The 24063-nt window shown below is 49.2% G+C and overlaps 1 protein-coding gene across 3 annotated transcripts in view; it reads right to left on the bottom strand.

The window, feature by feature from the left end:
- The window catches only part of MSI2 (musashi RNA binding protein 2), a 379231-nt gene that overhangs the window by 350328 nt on the left and 4840 nt on the right, over positions 1-24063 (bottom strand). For all 3 annotated transcript variants that reach the window (XM_065896502.1, XM_065896501.1, XM_065896503.1), the window contains exon 5: positions 23320-23361. In XM_065896502.1, coding sequence (XP_065752574.1) covers positions 23320-23361 — 42 coding nt within the window. The remainder of the gene's footprint in view (positions 1-23319; positions 23362-24063) is intronic.

Raw genomic sequence — 24063 nt, forward strand, 5'->3', positions numbered from 1 at the left:
GAAGGAAGGGAGGGAAGGAAGGAAGGAAGGAAGGGAAGGAAGGGCGGAAGGGAAGGAAAGGAAGGAAGGAAGGAAGGAAAGGAAGGAAGAAAAGAAGGAAGGAAGGGAAGAAGGAAGGAAGGGAGGGAAGGAAGGAAGGAAGGAAGGGAAGGAAGGGCGGAAGGGAAGGAAAGGAAGGAAGGAAAGGAAGGAAGGAAGGAAGGAAAGGAAGGAAGGAAGGAAGGAAAGGAAGGAAGGAAGGAAGGAAAGGAAGGAAGGAAGGGAAGGAAGGAAAGGAAGGAAGGAAGGAAAGGAAGGAAAGGAATGAAGGAAGGAAGGAAGGGAAGGAAGGAAGGAAGGGAGGGAAGGAAGGAAGGAAGGAAGGAAGGGAGGAAGGGGCTTTTTGAGACTACTTATTTGCAGAATACTCTCAAGAGACCATGGATGTGCAGCGAGTGGGGCTGTTTTTTAATTCCCAATGCCATGAGAAATGTTACTCCAAAACTCTCTGCAGTCTCTCCAGGCTGGCCCCCCTCTTGGCCTCTGCTGTGTCGCCAAGCATCGCGTCCTACCCTGCAGGACCCTGCACTTCCTAGCAAGCCTCATCCCACCGCGGCGTTTTAATGAGTGGTACCCGTGTCTCTTCCCAACGCTGCCTGCTCTCTACCAGAACACACCTTCCTAATTCTGTTTGTTCACTCTAAAGAAGGCGAGGGGTGGGGTTTACTGGGAGGTCATTTTGCCTTAGGAAAGGAAGAAATTAAGTTGAGGCCCTCAGTGGGCTGGGGAATCCGTTCTCCATCAGACAAGCGACCTTGGGAAAGGTCAGTGGCAGCCCCTGGTTTATGGAACCCGGATACCAAGGCACGGTCACCTCTGAGAAGCACAAGTAGCAACAGTGGCACGCCAAACTCTTTTTTGGGGTGCCTCTTAAACCCTCCAGAAATCCGTCCAATTCCTTGCAGAATAGTGAAAAACAAAAGTGCTCTCAGCGGGGCGGGGGGGGGGGGGGGGGGGGTGGAGCCAGGAGGCAATTATGAACAATTAGTAATCAATGATTCTCAGAGACACTGATTTAGGCCGGCATGACCGTCGAGGAAAATGCAAGGACACACCGCTTCAAGGAGAGGGAGGAAAAATCGCCACAGGCCACCTTCAGTTTTCCCCTCAAACACTTAAGATCTGTGCTCAGTCTTTATTTTTTTATTATTTTTTAAATTCATCTGTATTGGAGTATAGTTGATTTACAATGTTGTGTTAATTTTAGGTGTGCAGCCGTGAATAGCTATACGTATACATCTATCCACTCTTTTTTAGATTCTTTTCCCATATAGGTCATTACAGAGTATTGAGTAGAGCTCCCTGTGCCATACGATAGGTCCTTATTAGGTATCTATGTTACACAGAGTAGTGTGTGTATGTCAATCCCAATCTCCCAGTTTATCCCTCCCCCCCATCCTCCTTGGTAACTGTAAGTTTTCTACACCTGTGACTCTACAGATTCCACACACAAGAGCTATCATTTGATATTTGTCTTTGCCTGACTTACTTCACTCAGTACGACAATCTCTAGGTCCATCCATGTCGCTGCAAATGACATTATTTCGTTCTTTTTTATGGTGCTCAGCCTTTACGGAAAAATTTATTTGTAAGTTATTTCCTTAAATGCCAAAAAGCAAGTAAAACTACAGCCACCAGTTCTGTTGGTCCCCATGAAATTACTCGCCCCAAATCCTGGCAACGGAACAAGGAGTTAGGTATCAGTCGAAAGAAAGAAAAAGAAGAGCAGAAGGAACGGGGGGGGGGTGGGGGGGGGGGGGGGTGGGCGGAGGGAAGAAGAGAGAGAGAAAGCTACCTGGCTGAATAGAACAGCAGGGCCCTTTCCTTGCCCTCACCAGGAAAGCGGGGGTAGAAAACCCACTGGGTCTCCACTCCCACCGCGTCCATGGAGGATGCAAAGGTATCGATGCCTGGGACACAAAGTATCCTTCAGTATTTTTTTTTTTAATATAACCCCTCATCCTTCAAAACACCTGTTCAGGAAATCATATTGGCATGACAGAAAGTGCTAGGAGCCTTACTAACTGATAGGCAATCAGGAAAGAAAACATTTCTAAAAATATAATGATGCTTGCTGGGAAAACAGGATTCCGTTTGCGCAGAAATCCTCAGGAATACCTCTTCGGGGAGACGTTCCTGTAACTGTTTTTAAACATTCAGTTCTATACCACAGAATTCAAAACAGCTACTAAGAACACAGCAGCTTCCCAGGCACAGATACTGGCCTTCCACAAGCGATTTTATTTGAAGGTTGCTAACAGCACACAGCTATGCATACTCTCCTCTGGGCCTCTCCTCCGCTGAAGTGTCGTGCCGCCCCCTCCCATTTATTGTATGTGTGTGGCTTTTTTTCTGATTTGCAAGCATCCAGAGAAGCGCCGAGGAATGGCGGGTCAATGTGAAAATGTAAAGATGCTACTAGCCTCCTAAACAGAGCCCCGTCTATGCCATTGCAAACTTCTTTAATGGTTCATCTGTTTGGTTTCTGCCGGTTTGTTTATCTAGTTACTCCAAGCAGTTAGAAGAAGACAGCAAAAGAAAACAAAAACAAAGGCTTTCTTCCCAGGAGGGAGAAAACGGGTATCCTTGAACCCAGAGAACTCCCCTCCCCTGCCTACCCTCGCCTCCCTGAAAGTTAGCTGCCCCCTAACCTTGAAAACAGAGTATGTTCCAATCCTTATCTTAAAAGGCCAGTCCCAGCTGAGGGATGCAAATCATCTTTCAAAAGTTGGAAAGAAGAAACTTCTGAGAAACCGAAGCTACTCTGCACCGAAACCTTCCGTCCCTTCCTCCTCCGAGGCTCCTAGAAAGGGGAGGGGTTAAGGGCAAAAACAGATCCAAAACCTGATCCCTGCTCAGCTCAGAGCCTCAATAAATTGTTACCAACTCGCCTCCCCAAATTCTCCACCTCTCTGCTCCCATTCCCACCAAGCAGCTGCCTCCCCCAGTGGGGGCAGGAGATGGCACCCTTAAGCCCTCCCCCCATGCTTCTCATCTCTATGGTGACCAGAAACACTCTTCACTCGGATAAACAGGAATCCCAAACTTAAAAACTTTCTTCTTCCCAATAACTGTCTCTGACCATATTTTAATTAAATGATTTCTTTAAAAATTGGGGTCAGGAGACTTTCCCTGGCGGTCCAGTGGTTAAGACTCCACGCTTCCACTGCAGGGGGCACGGGTTTGACCCCTGGTCGGGGAACTAAGATCTCACATGCCGCGGCCACAAAAAAAAAAATTGGGGTCAGAGCGTTTTATGTGTGATTACAGTCAAACCACACCACCCCATCTCCTCCTTCAACCAGCCTTACCCCCCAGTCACTTAAAAACATGTGTATTGGGCTTCCCTGGTGGCGCAGTGGTTGAGAGTCCGCCTGCTGATGCAGGGGACCCGGGTTCGTGCCCCGGTGCGGGAGGATCCCACATGCCGCAGGAGCGGCTGGGCCCGTGCTCCACAGCGGGAGGGACCACAGCAGTGAAAGCCCCGCGTACCGCAAAAAAAAAAAAAAAAAAAAAAAAAAAAAATGTGTATTTTCTGGATTTCAAAGCCAGCTGTGGCTGCACAGCTGTAGGCAACAAACTTGTCAAGAGAAAAAACACTTATACACACCTCTAAAATACATACCTAGAGCACACAGGTTTATTTTTTGTTTGGAGTGAGAGACATGAGTGCGAGTTCTGGCCCAGTGGCTGAACTGCAAACACCATGGGGGGAGGGCTGGGGACAAGCACAGGCCTGGGCCTTAAGGACGCCTGAAACCAGGGCCACCTGGGAACCTCACAGCCAGGCGTCGCCAGGACAACCCCTCGGGGGTGGAGGGCCGGAGGGGCCTTCATTAAAGAGAAACAAGTCCACAAGGATGAAAAGAAACCAATACTCCAACACTGCTCAACTCTGCAGGCCCCTTTTTAGAATGAAAAAGGAAAATAAACCTTAGGCAGCGCTGATCCAGGGCATCAGAGCAATGGGCTTCCCCGCTGAGAGCCGCCCTGAACACACTTGAAATCGCCTAAAGTTGCCTATTTTTGTTGGCATCACGCCCCTTTAAGAGTGTTTGCAAATACAGAGCGATAGATATTTCCTAACTGAAGGCTCTCCTGAGAAGGAACAGAGCCCCACTGGGCACACTGTGAACACCCCCCACCCCCGCGCGCCCCGCCGAGTCCCCACCTAACTGCCACGTCAGCTGGGAGCCCCCAGGCTCCGGGAACGCACTCCTCCCCCCTACCAAAGACCATGCTTCTGGGGCGGCCACGTGTGTCCTCCACCCTTTCACATGCTCCACCAACTCTGATGACTCTGGAGCCAAATGTTCTCTTCCCATTCGCTGCCTTTCCAGGGTCTGGATGGAGTTCTTTTTGTCACTGTTGTGTGTTGTCGTTTCTAGACTTTTTTGGTTTGGGGGATTTCGAAGAAGACCCTTCTCTGCTAGCCCTTCTTTATTTTGTATCTAAATACATGTTCACATGCTCTTTAAGTGGCTTAAGGCTTGGCATCCATCTCAAACACATCTACAATGGATCAGGAAGCAAAATCTGTTTCTGATTATCACAGACAAATCAAGCCCCCCCTGAGCTGGAGAAAAAGATAGGAGCTCTGGTAAGGGTCCGGGACACAAAATGACTCCTGGGTCCTCCTGCCAACAGAGGAAGCATTTCAGCCCCAGGGGCTGACATTACTACCTGATGCCTCTGCTTATAAACTTCCCAGCCACCCACTCTGGAGAGTTTACGGGTGGGGACTCCACAGCTAGTGTTCTCTAGAAATCCTGGCGAGTTTGAAAGGGAAAGAAGGGGAGTAGGGAGAGGCCCAGGAGCCCCCTCTCCCCCGCAAAAAGGCAAGCCCCTAGCAGAGAACACAGCTGCGGGAAGATGAAAAACATTTTATTGTTTAAAGAGCAACACAGGGTTGCCGGACATGGGCAATTTAAAGTTAAATACTACTCCAGGCACAGTTGTTCACAGTTAAAGGTGAGCACGTTCTTTCGAAAGCAGAATCATCCCTGCCAGAAGGGCGGCCTTCCACTCAGGTACCCAGATGTCTCCTCAATTATTAAAGCTTTAATAGGTGGCCACCCAACTGCCCTGGACGGCAAGCCTCTTCTACAACATATTTTCTTAGGGAAAAAAAAAAAGTTTTGCCCTCCCGCTCCGTGCACAGAGCATAAACTAAACGCTTTAGGGAAGGTGAGTAGTATCTTGTCACTGAGGTAAAGGACTCAATTATAAAACCTTCCGAAGGATTCTCAAGGCACATCTACCTACTGTGACAGCGACTTAACGCAAAATCAAAAGACAGGCTAAAACATTTCCCCCTACACACCCCTTCCTACCGGCCTCCCACCTTTGCAGAACACAGAGGGGAGGAGGAAGCAGGGAAGGGGGCGCCCTGAGACCTGGACACTCCTCTGACATGAAGCAGCATCCTTTCCTCCTGAAAGACGAGCCGGCCACACACGTGCTGCTTGATCACATCGGCGAGAATCGCGGCTTGGAAGCCCGCACTACTTTTAGGATGGGATTCACTCTGCAGCCGGGGTGGGTGGCGGGGATGCAGGCATTCTCCAGGCCTCTGCCTTGTCTCAGTGCAAAATGAACACCCCGCAGGATGGCCCCTCGGAGGAGCGGCAAGGCTTGCAAAGAGAAACTTCCAGACTCCTGCTATCTGGGAATCCTTGGGAAACACGGGGCTGGCCTCCAGGCTGCTTTCCAGCCTCCCGAAGCCCTCTGTGAGTGTTTCCGTCTAAGCGCTCCCTCTGACCGCAAGACCAAACACACCTCGTCTGAAACGAACCCCAGTGACCCCAAGGAAAGACACGAGACCCCAAGGTCACCAAGGAAGGGACACCAACGCAGCCTGCAACCGAGCCTCATCTCCCGGCTTTGATCCCAGAGGAAATAGAGCCAGGGTAGTCAGAGCAGGGAAAAACTGCCAATGCTGATGTCCCCCGTCAGCCACTTCAACCTGGTGCCACAGAACATCCGAACTGAAGACACATTCCAGATTGTGTTTCATCTCCACCAGGATCCTCCACCTCCGTCCCGGGCATCCTCTGTCCGCTCCCGGCCCTGATCTCTCCCCGGGTTACCCCACGGAGCAGGTCTGTCGCTGGGCAGCTCTGGTAGTTTTCAGTCAACCTGACCACTTCACTCCAGAAGGTCCTTTTTACACAAAAGGCCTCGCTGAGGCAGAACGGCTCACCTTTGATTTGCTCACCTCTCACATGTAAAGATGGCTCGAGGCCTCTGCGGAGCACGGCCGCACTCGGGGAAAGCCTGACACGCGCGCGGTCTGTCGGGAAGCAAGGCTTTTTAAAGCGTTCTCTGGAAGGCATGATCCTAGCTTGGGTCCTGCTGGAAGGGAAAGCTAAATGGAATGGGCTGGAACAGAATCAGCCCAGGAGAACCCAGCCGGAGATGGAGCAGCAACGCCGGTTCGCTGGGAGGCACTGGGAGAGGGAACCAGAGGCAAAGATACGCTCCCTGAAACACCCTATGTGTTTCTGTAGCATTTATGAACATCGTCCTCCAATAATGGATGCTGTGGTAAGTTGTTTAATGGATTATGTCCCCTGTCAGATGCAGACGCAGGGACTGTACCCCACTCCCCAGCTTTGGTCTGACTCCGGGTCAGAGCTCCAGTCACTTGCTGTGCGGTGAGCCAATCAGTCTTTCACTCCATCCGCCTCTGATTGGTGAACTCCAGACCGGAAGGAACAATTTGCCCTGCCCCGCAAAAGCCAAGCTGCCTAAGTGCTCCCACACTTCCTTCGACTTGGAGGATCTCTCCTCTCAAGATGCAGCTCCCGGAGGCCTCCTCTGATAGGCCTGCCCTGGCCTGCCCTCTCCTCCTCTGTGCCCCTCCTGTGCGTGGTCCAGCCGAGCATGGCCACTGTCCCCACCCTAGCACCCTGCCTGGTTTATACACCTGCCTCCCTCCAGCCTGGGAGCTGGGAGGGCAGGGCCAGTGCCTGAGTCTGAGTCTCTACAGGGCCCGAGAGCACCCTAAGAGACTATGTTTGTCCAGTACATGGCCTGGGCTGTGCTCATTTGCAGGGACCCCCTTTTGCCCCTCCCACAAGATGCTTTCTGCCACACTCCCTCTTTCCATCCTCCCTTCAAGGGCATAACAGTAATAGTATACCAACACCTCCTAAGGCTTTTCCACCTACAACACCTCATCAGGCCCGCCCCCGGAAAGGAAGTCAGGCGGCAGCGGGCGGGAGCCGGCTGGCCACAAGATGCCGCGGCCACCGCTCCCGGGGCAGGTGGCCGAAGAGGGCTGGACCCGCCCCCACTTCAGACACTCCTCCTGCACACACCAGGCATGAGAAACTGGTGCTGGTGCCTGTTTTTCACCAAGAGGGGAGGACTGCGGGAGAGGAAGCAATCGGAAGACTGACCCCTCGTCTGCCCGACACACTTAACATTCTGAAATCGCTAATGGCCTTTGCCCAGCCCTGCCTCAGTCAAGCCAGGCCTCTGAATTTCAGAGGGTACCAGACGTGGGCTTCCAAAAACTAACGTGAGTCTCCACACCTCTTGGCGATCGGCCCTCCTTTCCTCCCTCTTCCCTCCTGCTGCAGCTGAGATGTCACACGCGGGGAGGATGCGGTCCCCACACCCGTGAAGCTGTCCGGTGCCCGGGAACACAGATGGGCCCACCCCACAGCTTCCTACGCCCTGCAGGGTACACAAGGCAGCCGGGGCCCACAGCCTGGGCAGTGGCGGATCACAGCCCGGGTATGTCGTCATCTAAGCTCCGGACCAGGTATCTCAGGCAGACGGCGCCTCCTTGACCGCAGATCTCCCTCCGCGGGAGGTTCTGTCCAAATCGGAACGTCAATGTCAATCTGTGCAGTGCGGCCGTCTTCTGGAGGTGGCCACACCTTGGCGAATGTCTCGGGCACCTTCAGTCGGACCTCTGCAGAGCTGTTCACAGTAAAAGCAGCTCCCACTTATCAAAGTGCCAACCACGCCCCAGACACCATGCTGAGTGAGCTCTTTATGAACGCTCTCAGGCAATCCTAGCAACAACCCTGTAAGGGAAATACTAGTCTTACATTACCCCACTTTACAGATGGGGAAATTGAGGGCCAGCAAAGTTAAGTGAACTTCCCAAAGTCCCACAGCCTAGGAAATTATTAGGCCAGAAAGAAAGCTCTAAGACTGCCCGCCTCCTAAGCCTATTCTCTCAAACCCTAAGCGCAGCTGGTTCCCACCACATACTCCCCCATCTTTCCTCAGTCTACAGATGAGGCAACGGAGACCCAGGGCTGCAAGGCAACTAGCCCAAGGTCAAGTTCAGCTACTCAGCACCGAGATAAGAACGAGAAGCCAGGCCTCTCCCGCTGCGCCTGGAACGTTCACATCCATGGTCAGCGGCCCTCCCTCCTGCCCCCTCCACGCCCAGCAAAAGGAAAACCAACCCAAACCCACAGGCCAAAGAAGAAAGGCCCCTAATGTGATCCAACCCGAAGCGAGTTGTCTAGGGCTCCTCTCCCCCTAGCTGGACAGTGGAGCTTGCTGGCTCTCTCTGTCCTTGTCCTTTCTGCCACCCTCCCCAAAAAGACTGAGTAAGCACTGGGAAGGCTTGGAAGCAAGAACCTAGAGCCTCAGCAGAAAATGACGTATCTGTCTGTGACCCGGCACTGACAGGGGCACTTGCCCCAGAGGAATTCGAGCATCACCCAATTTGGAAACGAAGGACATGAGTCGTACCTCTTTTAGGACCTTCCCTTACAGAGAAGGAAACTGAGGCAAAGAGCAGTGGCGGCAAACCGGTCACGGCCCCACGATGCTGGGGACAGGGAGAGGGCAGACAAGAGGCAGAACCTCCTTCGGACCCAGACGCCCAGCTCTCGTCACGTTCCTCCCTGAAGGCCCAGGAGAATCTGTTGCATTTCTTTAAGAGACAGGCCCTCATCCCTTTCTCTCTCTCTCTCTCTCTCTCTCTCTTTATTCCCTTGGCTTTTTAAACCCAGACATTTTCACCAAAAGCAGGCACGTGCAAAAAGAAGCCACCTTTGTCACGACATGAAGCTCCCTCATCAAGCCACTGAGGTCTAAACTGCCTCCTAATTAATATTAACCCTCCAAATCAGAGTCATGCTCAGAAAACCTTGGATGAAGAGACACAGGGTGGGAGAGGAGTCTCCAATTTTCTTCTTACTTCATCTGGAAAATTAAGAGCACCGCTGATTTGAACAAGAAATCATCAAGGAAAGCAATCACAACTCCACACGGCCCGTAGCGCGATGGACTTGGATGTATAACCTGCCACTCTCGTGCCCTGAAATTAAAATGACTGTGGCACGAATAGCGGTGATGGCCTGGGTTTGTCCCTCCTCCTTCATCCTTAGCAAACATTAAAACCCCAACGGAAGAGTCTGGAGGAGATCAGGCTAGAGATCTTCCTTAGCTGTCACACAATAAACCAGCAGAAAACTGGTCGAAGGCTCCACACCTCAGTCCACCAGATGCAGGCATTCCCCCAAGGCTCTTTACCTACGGGATAATGGCGGGTGCAGTGAACACAGAGCGCTGGAGGGGGAGGGGTGTCTGGCGACCCTCCACTCCAGACCCAACATTTATTTGCTGTTTCTGCATTAATTACAATAAACTGCTTCATAGCCTAGCAATCACTTAATGGAGCAACAAATATGGCTTTTTCCCTATAATTAGTCAATGTAATCTACTACTAGTTCCCTCCTCCAGGCCACCCCTTTCCATCTTCTACATGCTAACACTCACACACACCCCATTCCCCCAGCCCAGGATCCACTTAAAATCATAATCTTGCTCTCCATTTCCAGCAACACCTGGCCGGTGGATTCCTCCTGACAGGTATGAAGTGCAGGGGACGAGTTTGGAAATGAGCAAAGAGATGAGGACAGGCAAACTGCAGATGCCCTAAGATGCGGGGGGCTCTCCCATCCCCCGCAGAAGATTTGAGGGTCAGGGACCCAGCAGGCGATAGCTGGGACCCGTGGGCATTTCCTGGAGCACTGCCAAACGGACTCCCATTCACATGACTGAACTCACGGGCTTGTGGATCAAAACCTAATATTTCAAGTCCCCAAGTAAAAGTTCTGTGAAAAGGTCACACCCCCCATCCCAAGGTTCTCCCTCCCTCCCAACTGTCCTCATTCACAGCTGGGAGCCCGTCTTTCCCTGAAGTTATTCCTTCCTTCTAAGCATCCCCCAAACCTCTTCAACCACCCAGCCAGTGCTTCTAGGGACCACCAAGGGTCAAAGGAACAAGCCCACCTTCAAAGACTTGCTGATACCATCTAAGGTTCCTGACAAAATAAAAGTACTGCCTTACACTTGAAAATCTGGGTAGATTGAGGCTACCAACATCCCTTTCTTAAGATCTGCTTCTCTCCACTCAGCGCGCTAAGGACTTATCGGCTGACTTTTATTCTCATCTCCAATAAGAACAGAACGCTTTGCATCTCCCTCAGTTTCAAGATACAAAAGAAAACAAAAAAATTCCCTGGTCACGGGGAAGAAATTAACATGTTCTGAGTGTCAACCATACACCAGGTGCCTTATCTACAGTGTCTCATTTCAGACCCACAACTCTATCATCCAGTTTTTTAGGTGCAGAATTGAAGCTCGGAAAAGTGTGGACACCTTTCTAAGGTCACAGAGTTAGTGCAGCGAGATTCAGACTAGGTCCCTGTGAGCCCAAAGGCTGTGCTCTTATCAAACAACAAGCCTTGTGTGTTACAGCACACGCGCTTGTCCGGATCCAAATCACTTGCTATTCCACTCAAGTCATATATATTCATATACGAGCACAATCCACGTGTGTGTGTGTGTATATGCTCTTTTGTAGTTCTCGAATATTACATTAAAAAAAATAGTAAGGCAGAAGACTGCTGTCCTTAAAACAATTCTCCAACTACCAAGGCAGTCATTTTGCCAAACCTGCCATAGGACATCACCCTTCCTGACAACACGGTAACTCACAAATCACAGCGCCGGGCGCCAGACACTGTCCTTAACACTTTAAATGTTAAGTCATGCAATCCTCACAACAACCCCACGAACACTACGTCCATTTTACAGATGACAAAACTAAGGCACAGAATACTCAGATAACTTGCGCAAGGTCACATAGCCGCTAAGTGGCAGAGCAAGGATTCAAACTCAGCCGAGTTCCAGAGCCCATGCTCTTAAACATTAAGCCATACGACCTCAACAGAGAGGAATAAAATTAACAAAGTCAATGAGTCAATGCAGGGTGGGGGACGGAGTGAGATCAGGCCTACATTTGGAGCTTTCTCCTCCATATTTTCAGCCCCAAACCTGTATGACCCCAACTCATTCCCAAGTTGGTCTCACGACTTCTCTAACATGGAATAATTGTTCCATTCAAACTCTCCTTGTCAGTACCTAAGACAAGAGTCCAGAGGGCCTGAGGAGCCGGTCTCTAGGCAGCTTTTAAAGCCCCTGCACAGGGGGAGATGTTTGAGGATGTTTGAGTTCAAACCCCCAAAGCACTTCCTGACACTTGGGGGGTTTTGTCTAGAGAGCCCTGAAAAATGGTCACTTCCCAGAAGCACCATCGGTCCTTCTCCGGGGATGCCGGGCGGGTCTGATCATTCTCACTCCATCATCTCCTACAGCTTGGGGAAGAACTCAGGTGACTGTTTCCACGGTACCTTCTGCTTAATCCACTGGGGTCACGCCGAAGAGGGGCAGCGAGGAGAACTGACGCTGTGAATGCACAGGCTTTGAGCAAACAGGATGATGTGGCGATAAAGGCAATCACAACATGCTAACGTGGCAGCGAGCCAAACACGAGCTGCCCAGGCAGGACTTGTGCTCAAAAGCACTTTAATAGAATTCTTTCAGCAAGTACAGCAGAAAAATTCATAATGAGGTTCCCCCTCCCCACTGTGTCGGTCAGGTTCTACAGTTGTGTGGATCCAGTGAAGAATCACTTTTAACAAGGATATGGGACACGTACGGACGTTAACCTGAACATCGTGTACTGCAGGGAAAAACAATGATCAAATCAGTGGATTTTTATTTTCAAAGTGATTTAAGTAAGGCATTCTGCCATAATCAGCTTTACTACCCCTATTAGCACAGGAAAACAAGTTCTGAACCTGGCTCCCTAGTGAAAAACACAAAATTTGTATCATTAAAATTATACTTGTGAAATTCAAACACACTTTCATTTCCTAAGGGTCCCCTAATCAAGTCAGAAGTTCTTACTAAAACCAATTATCTGCTTTGAAAACAGAAGAGGAAACAGATACATGTAGCAGTCTTGTAGGGATTCACAGCCCAATCTTTTCCTAGGTTCAAGCATCCTAATTTGGCCGTTTTTCCCCAGGTAAGAGAGACAATGAACCTACTGGCTGGCTTTTATTAAGCGTTATATGTGTAAGTTTAACCATTTTTGTTTGCCTTTAGGTACAAAAATGACATATTCGAGAGATATTCCAGAGGGAACTGAGTTGAAAGGAAAAAAAAACAAAAACAGGCATGGGCCAATAAATACACACTGTATTTCCACGCACCCAGCCCACTCCAGGTCCCAGGTAGATTTTTTTTCTTAAAAATCTCACAGCAGGGGGCTTCCCTGGTGGCGCAGTGGTTGAGAGTCTGCCTGCCAATGCAGGGGACACGGGTTCAAGCCCTGGTCTGGGAAGATCCCACATGCCACGGAGCAGCTGGGCCCGTGAGCTACAAATACTGAGCTCTGCGCGTCTGGAGCCTGTGCTCCGCAGCAAGAGAGGCCGCGACAGTGAGAGGCCCGCGCACCGCGATGAAGAGTGGCCCTCGCTTGCCACAACTAGAGAAAGCCCTCGCACAGAAACGAAGACCCAACACAGCCAAAAATAAATAAATGAATAAATAAATTTAAAAAAAAAAAAAAAAAAAAAAAAAAAAAAAACTTTAAAAAAAAAAAAAAAAAAAAAAAAATCTCACAGCAGATTTTTTGTGTGTGTGTGGTATGCGGGCCTCTCACTGCTGTGGCCTCTCCCGTTGCGGAGCACAGGCTCCGGACGTGCAGGCTCAGCGGCCATGGCTCACGGGCCCAGCCGCTCCACGGCATGTGGGATCTTCCCGGACCGGGGCACGAACCCACGTCCCCTGCATCGGCAGGCGGACTCTCAACCACTGCGCCAGCAGGGAATCCCCTCAGAGCAGATTTTCAAACACTTGCCCATTACTCTTTAGAAGGCTCATGTCAAAACCAGGATGAGGAATCAGATAGACATTCCAGCCTCATTTCTGGAAGTGCCTGACAACCAGGCCAGGCGCACCCTCCCAAGGTCTTATCCAGTAAGGCAGCAAGACTCGGGCTCCCCACCTCCTTACCAGGTAATCTACCTGAAATGTTGCAGCTTTTCTTGAGTAACTGGAAATTCTTGCACAAGACCAACATGGAAATACTCTCTAAGGCACTAAAATATTTAAGAAGCAGTTGTTGCAATGTTCCATCTATACCATCAATATGAAATGTTATCAGGCTAGGGCTTTAAAAAAAAAAAAAAAGCCATTGGCCAACAGGCCTTCTCTTCCTGCCTCCCTGGAATCCATCTCAGAGATGAGGATATTGGCCCTGGTGCTCCAAGGCGGCCTCACCAGCCACCCACCCAGGCCCCAGCAGATGCTCAGAAGGTAAAACAAAATGCCTCCCGGTTGAAAACTTGACTTTTCAGTAAGTGGGATACAGCCCTTGCCACACATGGCCTCTCGAGGGTGGAGAATGCTGCAGCCACCTGAGCAGGATTTGGCGTTACAACTTTCATTGGAAGACAGGAAACTCGAGTGCGTCGTGCACACACACACGTGTGCAGAAGGAGGCACGCTCAGCAGAGGGCAAGTCCTGGGAACCGCTCTACCTCGCTGGACAGTTGCCCCCTCCCACTGGAGCCGTCACCTCATTAATGTCAGTCAGCGTCACATTTTGCTACACTAGGTCTTTCTGCACTCTGTTCCTGCAGGCTGCCCGAAGCCGGCTGCCCTTGTAAACTTCTGCTCCTTGGGAAACGATCAAAAGCTTGAATTGGAGAAAAGAAAAAAAAAAAAAACTTTCCGCGGGCCTCTCTGCTCACGCTTTCCCCTCCTCCAGTTTCTTCTCTTTGGTGCTTTATTCAAAATTATTACACACACAAACCATACTCTGAAAGTCACTTACAACAGGCCGGCTTTAAAAAGAAAAAACAAGCTAGCGATTGCAGGGGCCTGTCTATTTGCAATTGCCCAAAGAGAATAATTCATTTCGGTGGAGGATACAGATGAAGCCCTGAATACATTCCCACACCGTTTTCTGCCCTTCAAAACAATAAAAATGTAAAAACCCAGACGAAAGAAGGCCCGGGGTGGCATGAACAGACTCTCTTGACCCCCAAGGAATTTATTCTCCTGGATCTTCTAAAGCACTCTGTCCCCGGAATGCATCATCAAGACCATTTTATTAGATTTTTCTAAACCCTTGAAATTGTCACATAATTGAAACAGAAACAGCAATTTAGAGCTCTGAATGGATTTCTTAAAAAGAAGACTCTGGGCCGGCCCAATATCCCCTCCTTGGCCGCTGTTGTCCCTAACCTAAATTTAAGGCCCTTGCGTACAAAACCCTATTTATCTTTTAAATCCTCCCCTGCCATAAAAGTTACACGTTCCCCTAATGCCTTAGATTTCAGGACATTTGGGTGAAACTCATCCCAGACAACAGGCTAAAAAAAGAATCCATTAGCATTAACTTGCCTGTCACAGCCAGTGACAAATAAATGAATGTGATGCTTTCAGATCAGTCATTGGTGGAACTACCCCCAGGCAGATAAAGACCAGGACTGGGAGACAGAGGCTCACAGGGACACCTCTCACACAGCGGTGTCTCGGCTGTCCCCCCGCTGCTCCCCAGGACTCCTCTCTCAGAAGCAGCAAAAACACGCATCAGATGCAGAAAAGGAAATGCACTCCCAATGACCACGGAGCATCCCCAAGATAAAGGATGCTCCCTTCGAGAGCCAGGACCCCAGGAGGAGACCAAGCCACTGACACAGAATTTCCCAAATCTCAACATGCTGTTCTATCCATCACCCCTAGAAAGGGCCAACAGTACCAATCAACCCATGAGCTACTAGGTAAGGGCCTGTTACAATCTGGGCAGTGCCGTCTCTGGGGACAGTAACAGATGCCTACACTGGACCCTCTATGTGCAGATATCACCCTAGGCCCTTCATATGTGTTAACCTACTTAATTCCCTGAACAATTCTAGGATGTAGGAAATATTAAAATCCTCATTTTACAGATGAAGAAACGCAGGCGCAAAACCATTAAGTGATTTGTCTAAAACTCCGTAGCTAGTCAGTGGCACTGAACTGTGCTAAACAGGTTCTTACAAAATAGGCAATAGAAACTAAATTGAAACTTCCTGACCAGAGGAGAACAAACGCTACTTCTCAGCCTGAGCGTTTTATAATACTCAGGCAAAGGGCAAGAACCTAAAATCTACCCACTCGTGTTGGATGCAGTGGGGCTGAGTGGCTAAGAGGGCAAAGGGACTTGGGATTCACACAGACTTCAGACCAAAGGCCAACCCTGACCCTTACTAGTTCTGTGGCCCTAGGAAAGCTTCTTATTCCCCTCGGACTCAGTTTCCCCACCTGTCAAATGGAGAGAATACCAACTAATGCCAAGGACTGTTGTAAGGACTAAATTAAAGATTAAACAGATAGAGGCTCATACGGTTCCTTGAACATATACTGAAACACAATATGTGACAGTCATTATTCTGAGTTTAAGACTTTTCTTTCTGATTATTCAAATAAAATAAAGAAGTACCCTCCCTAAGAATAACTTCCCAGAGAGCTGGGAGCTTGATGCTATCTACCCTTGAAGGAGAGGGTGAAAAGGGACACCTTGTTTTTTTGGGAACCAAATACTGTCCCAACTGGACCAACCATCCTCAGCTGCTACTACAATGTACTACGGGGGGACTCGGGCCCAAGACCCCGCCTGTTCACACCTCTCACACCGCACGGAAGGCAGAAGTCAGGATTCCAAAACCTCATGTCCCGCACACTAGGCAGCCACTCACCCAAGGCGACCCCAAGCAGACGCCACCTATGAAATCACAGGTCAGAGGTCAGGATGCTCTGAGCCACAGAGCAGCTACTGGTGTCATACAATCTGTGATTTCCAAACCTCAGTGTCTACACGCGGTAAGGTCAAGATCACAAGGACAAAACTTTGGAATTCTGTCTATATCACGGTCCCTTGTAAGGAGGCAAAAAGGAGAGGAGGGGATAAGGCGGAAACAAGAGAACGATAGAGCTCTCTGTAGCTGCCACACACCCCACAGATCAGGGGTGGTATCTGCCCAGAACATCACTCCTAAGAAAGGGTCGAAAGAACGCAGGATGAATTATGCTTAAGGCACAAGTCCAGGGCGGGAAGTTCCCCATGAAACGGCAGAGCCACAGTCCTATCAGGGGCCCAGCCTCTACATGGGTCCAAAAGAGCTCGGCACACTGTACGGAGCAGCTCCACGGTCCTGCACGCGCACAACAGGTGCCCCAGCGTCTGCCCAGCAAAGCACAGCTGCATCTGCTTGGCCTGGCATTCAAGGCCTTCCACAAGCTGGCCCAGCCGGTCAACGGGGCCCCATCCTAGAGCACCGGGCAGCACACACCCTTTTCCTGCAGCTCTAGGTCCTGACCTCCTGGCCCCCAGTAGGAAGAACTGCATTCCTGCCATTCTTCCTTCCTACCTGTTCTTCAAAATCTGGGGCAAAAACCACCTCCCCCAAGGGACTATCTTCACTCCTCCTCCTTCGAAATGCTGTTCCGACCTCTCTTACCGTGCTTATTGAATCCTCTCCTGTAGCACGGGCAGCACCCCGTCCTTCTAACCTAGAGGTAAGACCCCTGAAGACAAGCGCTGTGTCTCCTTTGTCATCCTGCATTATTCTATCTAAATGGAGGTCACAGAGTGCAAAAGAGCACGACTAAAAGCTGAGGGTTATTTTTTAATTAGTAAAATATGCTTGTGCCTTTATCGTCCAGTAGAGGCAATAAGGCATGAACCTAAGGAACTATAAAACCCAGAACAAAGCACCTAACACAGAGGTTGGTCCCCGGTGCTGGGCAGAGACTGGGAAATGATTACTGAACACTGAATGTGGCATCTGAATGTATTAAAGACATGGCCAGTGCCCACCCCCATCACTCTTACCCTGCTGAGGTTCTCACACCGGCCGGTGTGTTGTATACGTTGCTCACCGCTTCTTTGCCCCACCAGAGTGAAAGCCCCACGAGGGCAGGGCCTTTGTCTTATTCTCCACACCATCCCCAGAACCATACACAAGTGTCTGGCACATGGCAGGTGCTCAGTAACGTTTGGTGAATAAACGAATGAATGAGTGAGTGCCCGGCACAATTGCCTAATGGATGCATCAATACGGTTTTTGCTAATTTATTACTGTTGGAAGGGCCATAACCAAAGAAAAGGTAAAGTGCTGTGAAAATCCAGAGAAAGGAGTATTACGTCCAAGAAGAAGCAGGGACAGCTTCGTGGAAAAGGTAACGACCAACTCGGGCTTTGAAAGAGGGGTCTGTTTTGTACAGCAGAGAGACGGAAGGGCAGTGCAGATGGGGACCCACAATAGGGCAGCTCTTCAGAGAAGGCGGAACACTCAGGTTCTAAGCAGCGAAAGGTTAGATGAGTTGGGGAACAGGCTGGAAGAAGACCCCCATACAGATCTTGAAGGACCTTGCCGCCCAGGCTAAGTTTAAAGTTTGTTCGGTGGGCATTGGGAAGCCAAGGAGGGTTTCCTAAATCCCCCCGAAAGTGGGTGCACACACAGTCAGCAAGTACAAACAATGAAAGGCGCTCTTAGTAAATGAACACACCAGATCAAACAAGAGGGCAGAAGTGAGGAGCCCCATCTCTGTTTTGTGTTCTCGGGGCTCTTGGCCGGAGAACGTTCGGGGTTTCAAAATACAAAATAGGACAAAAAGAATGGATGCAGTCTCAAGAGGCACCCAGGAGGGTCAGCGGATTCCTCAGAGCATTCCTCCTTCTCCTTCCCCGGAGGGGCACGGGGGTCTCACCTGTCCGCCAAAAACATCTGACATAGAACACACGCCCTCCAGCATCCACGTGGACTGACCTTAACACCGAAACGAAAGCACGTGAGGAGAGGCAAAAATCCAGGGAAAGGACATTTGTAGGAGAAGGCGCCCTCCCCCCTGAGCTGACACCTGCTGCTACCAGGAACGAAGGAAGCAGCCAGGCTCCCCGAAAAGAAAGAAGCTAAGCCACTAATCCCCCGAGGCCCTCGCCGCTGCGGACGAGGGCTGCAGACACCCCACCACATCCCTGCTGGCGACAGAAACCCACCGGCAGGTCGGTTAACTGTGGCTGCCCAGATGACAGCTGCACATCACCCAGGACCTGCAAGACACTAGGAGGACCCGACCCACAGCAGCAGGGGAGGCCAGATGTCGAAAACTCACCCCTCGCCCTTGAGAAGCTGCCAAGAAACTGCTCCCCCGGAACAGGACACGGGTGCGTGAAACACCCAGGCTGCAATGAACCCCTCTGGAGAGCCTTCCAGGGGGCAGGAAAACCCGGCTTCTAGCTCAGCCTTGCCACAACTTAGCTATGTGGCCTGTGACAACCGACATAACTCCCCCGAGTGTCAACTGCCTCCCCTGTGAAAAAGGGAGGCTGGATTCCACGCACTCATTTAACAACCAGCTACCAAATGCCAACCATCAGCAGCCCCCTGGCGTCAGGGGGCTTACATTCCAATGAAGAATTTCCTTAGGGCATTTGCACCACCGTGATTCTTCGTATTCTACACAAATAAGTCTATGATAATAGTATCAGCAGACCTTTGCCGGGCGCTACTTGGTGCCAGGCTACCGGCAAAGACTTCTGCATTCCCCTTGAAAGCAGCTCCAGGGACTTCCCTGGTGGTCCAGTGGCTAAGACGCTGCACTCCCAACGCAGGGGGCCCAGGGTTCGGTCCCTGGTCAGGGAACTAGATCCCACACGCGTGCCGCAACTAAGAAGCCCGCGTGCCGCAAGTAAACACGCCGCAACGATGATCCCGCGTGCCGCAACTGAGACCCAGCACAGCCTAAATAAATAAATATTTTTGAAAAAAGAAAACAGCTCCATGCGGGGTGCTCCACGATCCCAGTTTTAAAGGGGAGGAAACTGAGGCTTGGCGGGCCCGAGGTGATTTGCCCAGGGTCACCCAGCTGTGACCAAAGGCAACTGGAGATAGGCTGAACAAATGAGATCTCTCTTGATAAACAGATAAGGTTCTGGCCTCGAAAAATGAAGGAGGAAAATGGTAATCAGGGGAGTGGGGCATGCTTTATTATACATGAGGATAATTAGGGCAGATGGTGAGTTGCGCCCAGACTCACTCTTGCCCCAAGATGCTAGGCTGTCTCTCTTGGTTCCTCCACACAAGAAAAAGAACCCGAAAGCTTGAGCAAAATTCTTCCAGGTAGCCAACACTTCTGCCCAAAAAGACCGACAAAAGGGTATGACATGATTGATCCCAATCATCCCCGTTTCTCCAACGGCTTCAAATGAAGTCATCTTTTTAGAGCAGCCTGACCACTTTAATCTTTAAAGATAGAGGGGAGGGAAGCTCTTACATATTTTACCAAATGAAGTCATCATCCGGAGAAACAGAAAGATACAGAACAGACCTATCTTCTTCTGATCAAAATGTACTTCACTAATTAACGGCCACTAGTCTCCAAAGAGCTTCCCCTCGACTAGTTAATAATGCCCATTATACTTCACTTGAGACGTGAACATTTCTGTCGCAAAGAGGGAGAGATGAACTGCAGGATTCAAAACCCTTCCTTGGGTTGCTGATTAAAATTCTCGTCAAAACAGATTTTTATTTATGTGATACATTAAAGAATATTATGACAGTCCTGATATGAAATCTGTTCTTCGCTGCCGCGGATTTTCTTTTGTATTCAGTTACAGTTTCTTTCCACCAGTCTTGTTTTAACACCTCCACGGAATATTTCTCTGGCAAGTGTTAGCACGGAGGGACGGCCAGAGAGCAGAGAAATGAATCTTAACTGAGAGACACGTTGACGCATCACTGACAAGCTCTACACCCAGTCCCCGAGGAGAGGCACAGCTCACCTTGCCACTGAGACCCTAACGCAAACGCACACAAGTTTTACTGGAGACAAACAATAAATAAACAAGGCTTGAGTTAACGTTCTACTCTCCTGCCAGCTGGGTTTTGGCCTCCAACACTCCCTTCAGTCTGAAATCCCCCTGGTCGGACTCAAATTCTATCGGAAAATAACCGTTGACAAGGAAGACGCTCTCTCCACACCCTGCCCCAGTTCCCAACCACCACACCCCGTCCTCAACCCCAGAACCCTCTGAAAGATGCCCTGAGGGCTCGGATGTTGAGGCACACCAGTGTCACACAATGGTATGACATCACAGGGGTTGGGCGAATCACCCAACCATGGAAGCTCGAGGTCCGGAGGTGCCGGCTGTGGTTCCGTTCCGCACAGCCTGGTGACTGCTCAGAGAGACTCCACCTGCGTACCCCTCGGGGCCCCCGCAGGACAAATGCCGGGAGAGGGCCCAGTTCTGGAGCCAGGTTACACCACTTCTCAATCCAGCTGTGCCTTGGTTTCCTCATCCAGAAAATGGAGATAATACTAGCACCCACCTCACAGGGCAGAGGTGAATACACATCACGTCCCCTACCACAGTGCCTGGCACACAAACTCAATTAACACTGTCATGATTACTAGACCTCTCACAGGATTAGTGTGAGGGCCTCACAAAAATAACAAGAAAAACATTAGGTAACTAAACCCGAATGGAAAAGAATACGTATACACACGCACATGTACAACTGAATCGCTTTGCTGTACACCAGAAACTAACGCAGCACTGAAAATCAACTGTACTTCAATAAAAGAAATTAAAAAAACGAAAACAGCAGATCCCACGTATGTTTTATTATACGCTAGCTCTTTTTTTAGGCACTTTACCTTTCTTAATTTATTTACTTCTCACCAAAACTCAATGAGATAGGGAAACTGAGATTTGAGGAAGTTAAAGGATTTGCCCAAATTCACAGTTAACAAGTGGCACAGCTGGGATCCAAACACAGGCTGTTAAGCTTGAAAACAACAACAACGGTGATTAAACCAACAATAATGGTGCTGGTGAGGATGAGAATGATAATTCTCAAGGCGCTGACCCTGTGCCAGGCTCTTTTACTCTTCACGACCCGCTTCTGAGGGCGTTACCGTCATCACTCCCATTTTACAGATAAGCAAACTGAGAGTAGATGATTTCTCAGTGTCGCAGGACCTGGGATTCAGATGGAGATAGTGGATAGGAGAGTTCCTTGTAAAGTAACGTGTGTCATAAAAAGTATTGTTACGAAATTCCTGGAATTCCATGGAAAGATGTCCTTCCCCGACTGGTTTAATGTTAGCTCACATCCAAAAGTCTGATAATTCACCTAAGCCAACCCAGACTCCAGGGGTGGGGGGCACACTTTGACAAGTTTGAGAAATATTGCCTCGTTTTTAAGTTCAATGCATCCGTGAAAAGCCAAATGCCAGAGTATATTAAAATAAAATATTGTCCTCCTGGTTTTAAAAAAAATCGAGGGTTGGGGAGGAGCAGCAAGGGAGAGGAGAAAACAGGTCAAACCCATGGTTTGACCAAGTCAGGGATTTTTCCAGTTTCCCTCTAGGGTAATCTGATCCGAGTTCTCGGTGATCAAATGACTAACCTGGAAATTTGAAGATTCACATTTATGGAAGAAACAGCAATTCTTCCAAACTGAGGAAACACTGCTAATCCTGGAAGCCTTCTGAAATGTCAAGGATCACACACAGTTTGGAAAGCAACCTTTAAACACTTAATACGGTCCCAAAGTTTGTGCTCAGTACAGAAATAATCTAACCTCTTTGGTTCATTAATTCTTATTATTTGCTTAAGCTTTAGGGGGAAAAAATGCCTAAAGAAAATATTTCACTATTTTTGTTTAGAGATTTGTGTTTCCTTCGAAAGAGGGAAGGGGAAGGGAAGGGAAGGGAAGACGTGGAAGAAAGAGGGGGGAGAGAGAGAGGGAAGGGAGGGGGGAAGAGAGGGAAAGAGGAAGGGAAGGAGGCAGGGAAGGAAGAAGGAAGGAAGGAGGGAATCACATGGAAGGCTCCAACCTGAAATTCTCAAAATACCATCCACGACAGCTAACTACTTCTTCATTAATGTACAGAACCATTCCTTCTTTTGCACGGCTCAAAGGTTCCACTTCTAGGAGACCATGCTTAAAGAAATAAACTGAATTTGCTAAAACCACAGCACTATCCCTTTATGACCTACAGTCAAACGCTTCACCTTTTCCCCTTTCCCTTAAAAGAGTGCCAAGACCACAAGATGCGGGAAAAGTATTTCTTCCGATATTACCCGGGGAAGAGAAAAGTATAATTAAAAAGTGCAAATTTAGTGTGGAAGCCATAGGCCCTTTAAATTTCACCTTAAGCTTTATGCAGCTGTGATATTGTAGCCACACCTGGCAAGCTCAGTGAAAATTATGTTAACTACACACTTGGGAAAAGGTGAAGGCCTATCTCAAGCCTTTCAGCAAGCTTTGTAGTACCACTCCTACAAAGGGACGACGTTTCCAGCACTTCTCCGCCCAGGCACCAGGACCTGCACCAAAGAGCAGCACTGCTGGCTTCAAGTGTGCCCAGATTTACCCAACCTACCTGAAACCAATACATCCAAACACTTCCTGTCAGATTGAGGGCTTCACGGGTCTACAAAGTTGTTGTTCCAATAAAGGACAAGCTGTTTACTTAAATTCTACTCCCCTCCATAAACTCTAAGTTGTAAGACCTCAGAAGAGCACCCTCCAACAAAGAGTCACGAGTAAATATCCAACTTTTCCTGATATGATCTCAGCGATGCTTAAAAAATAAATAGAACACTTGCATAAATATTGCAACAGATGGAGCTATGTCCTCCCAGGAAGGATCGGGCTTGCCCCTGCCCCCAGCTGGATGCTCAGAACCCACCTGGGGACAGCTGACTTGCAGGCGCACGGTTATTTCACAGAGCGCCTGCCCTGGCCTCTCCACGGCCACGCGCTGATACCCTGAAGAAACGGTGTACACCAGGTTTCAACGCTTCCTTGCCAGTGCTCTGTTGGAAACTTGAAATCCTTGGCAACCACCTCGGAGTGCTAAAATCCTATTACTGATTCTCCTACTTACCTTGGGTTGCGCTCGACGAGGAAATGCAACTTTGGGGTCAATCTGGGGAAAAAATGCAAAAGCAGGAGTCAGCTGCATGACTTTGAGGGGAGAAAAACATTTCTGACTAATCACCTAGTCATTAATCACTCATTTCTCAGGCTTTTAACCCAGCTTTTAGTAACTTCTCAGGCAACTTAAAAGCTTCCTTAAAGTTTGATCTAAACTGCAACGGTCTCTCCCAAAATGTAACAAACACAGTGAGCCTTTCTGAAACATCCCACCATGAATTTCAATGTGTAGTGCTGTAATACACCAGATCTCATGTGTTCTTATTTAGGCAAGGGCTTTGCTTGCATTAGGGCTTCATGCATCTAATTTGCAATGCATGGCTGGGAGAAAAGATGAGAACATCACCACTGGAAAAAAAAAAAAAAAAAAAACATAACCTGAAATTTACATGGAAGACCCTTCCAGCAGCACGGAACTGGATGGTAGGTCTTCTCCTCAATGATAACTAAACAACACAGGGGGGGAAGGGGATTCCAAAATTTTTTTAAGCCAACAATGTCCAAAAAACTCCCCATCGACATGAAACACCATGCTCTGCTTGAATTAATTCACTCATCTTGGCAAAAGTAAACCTAAGATAAATCAAAAGGATAGTTCTTTCTGTAGTTATACCTCAAAAGAAAGTAGGTGTCAAAAACTACAGAGCCCGAGTGGGTTCTTAAAAATAATAAATTAAAATAAATGGAAACATCG

The sequence above is a fragment of the Phocoena phocoena genome, chromosome 19, assembly GCF_963924675.1.
Source record: "Phocoena phocoena chromosome 19, mPhoPho1.1, whole genome shotgun sequence".
NCBI classification, from domain to species: domain Eukaryota; kingdom Metazoa; phylum Chordata; class Mammalia; order Artiodactyla; family Phocoenidae; genus Phocoena; species Phocoena phocoena.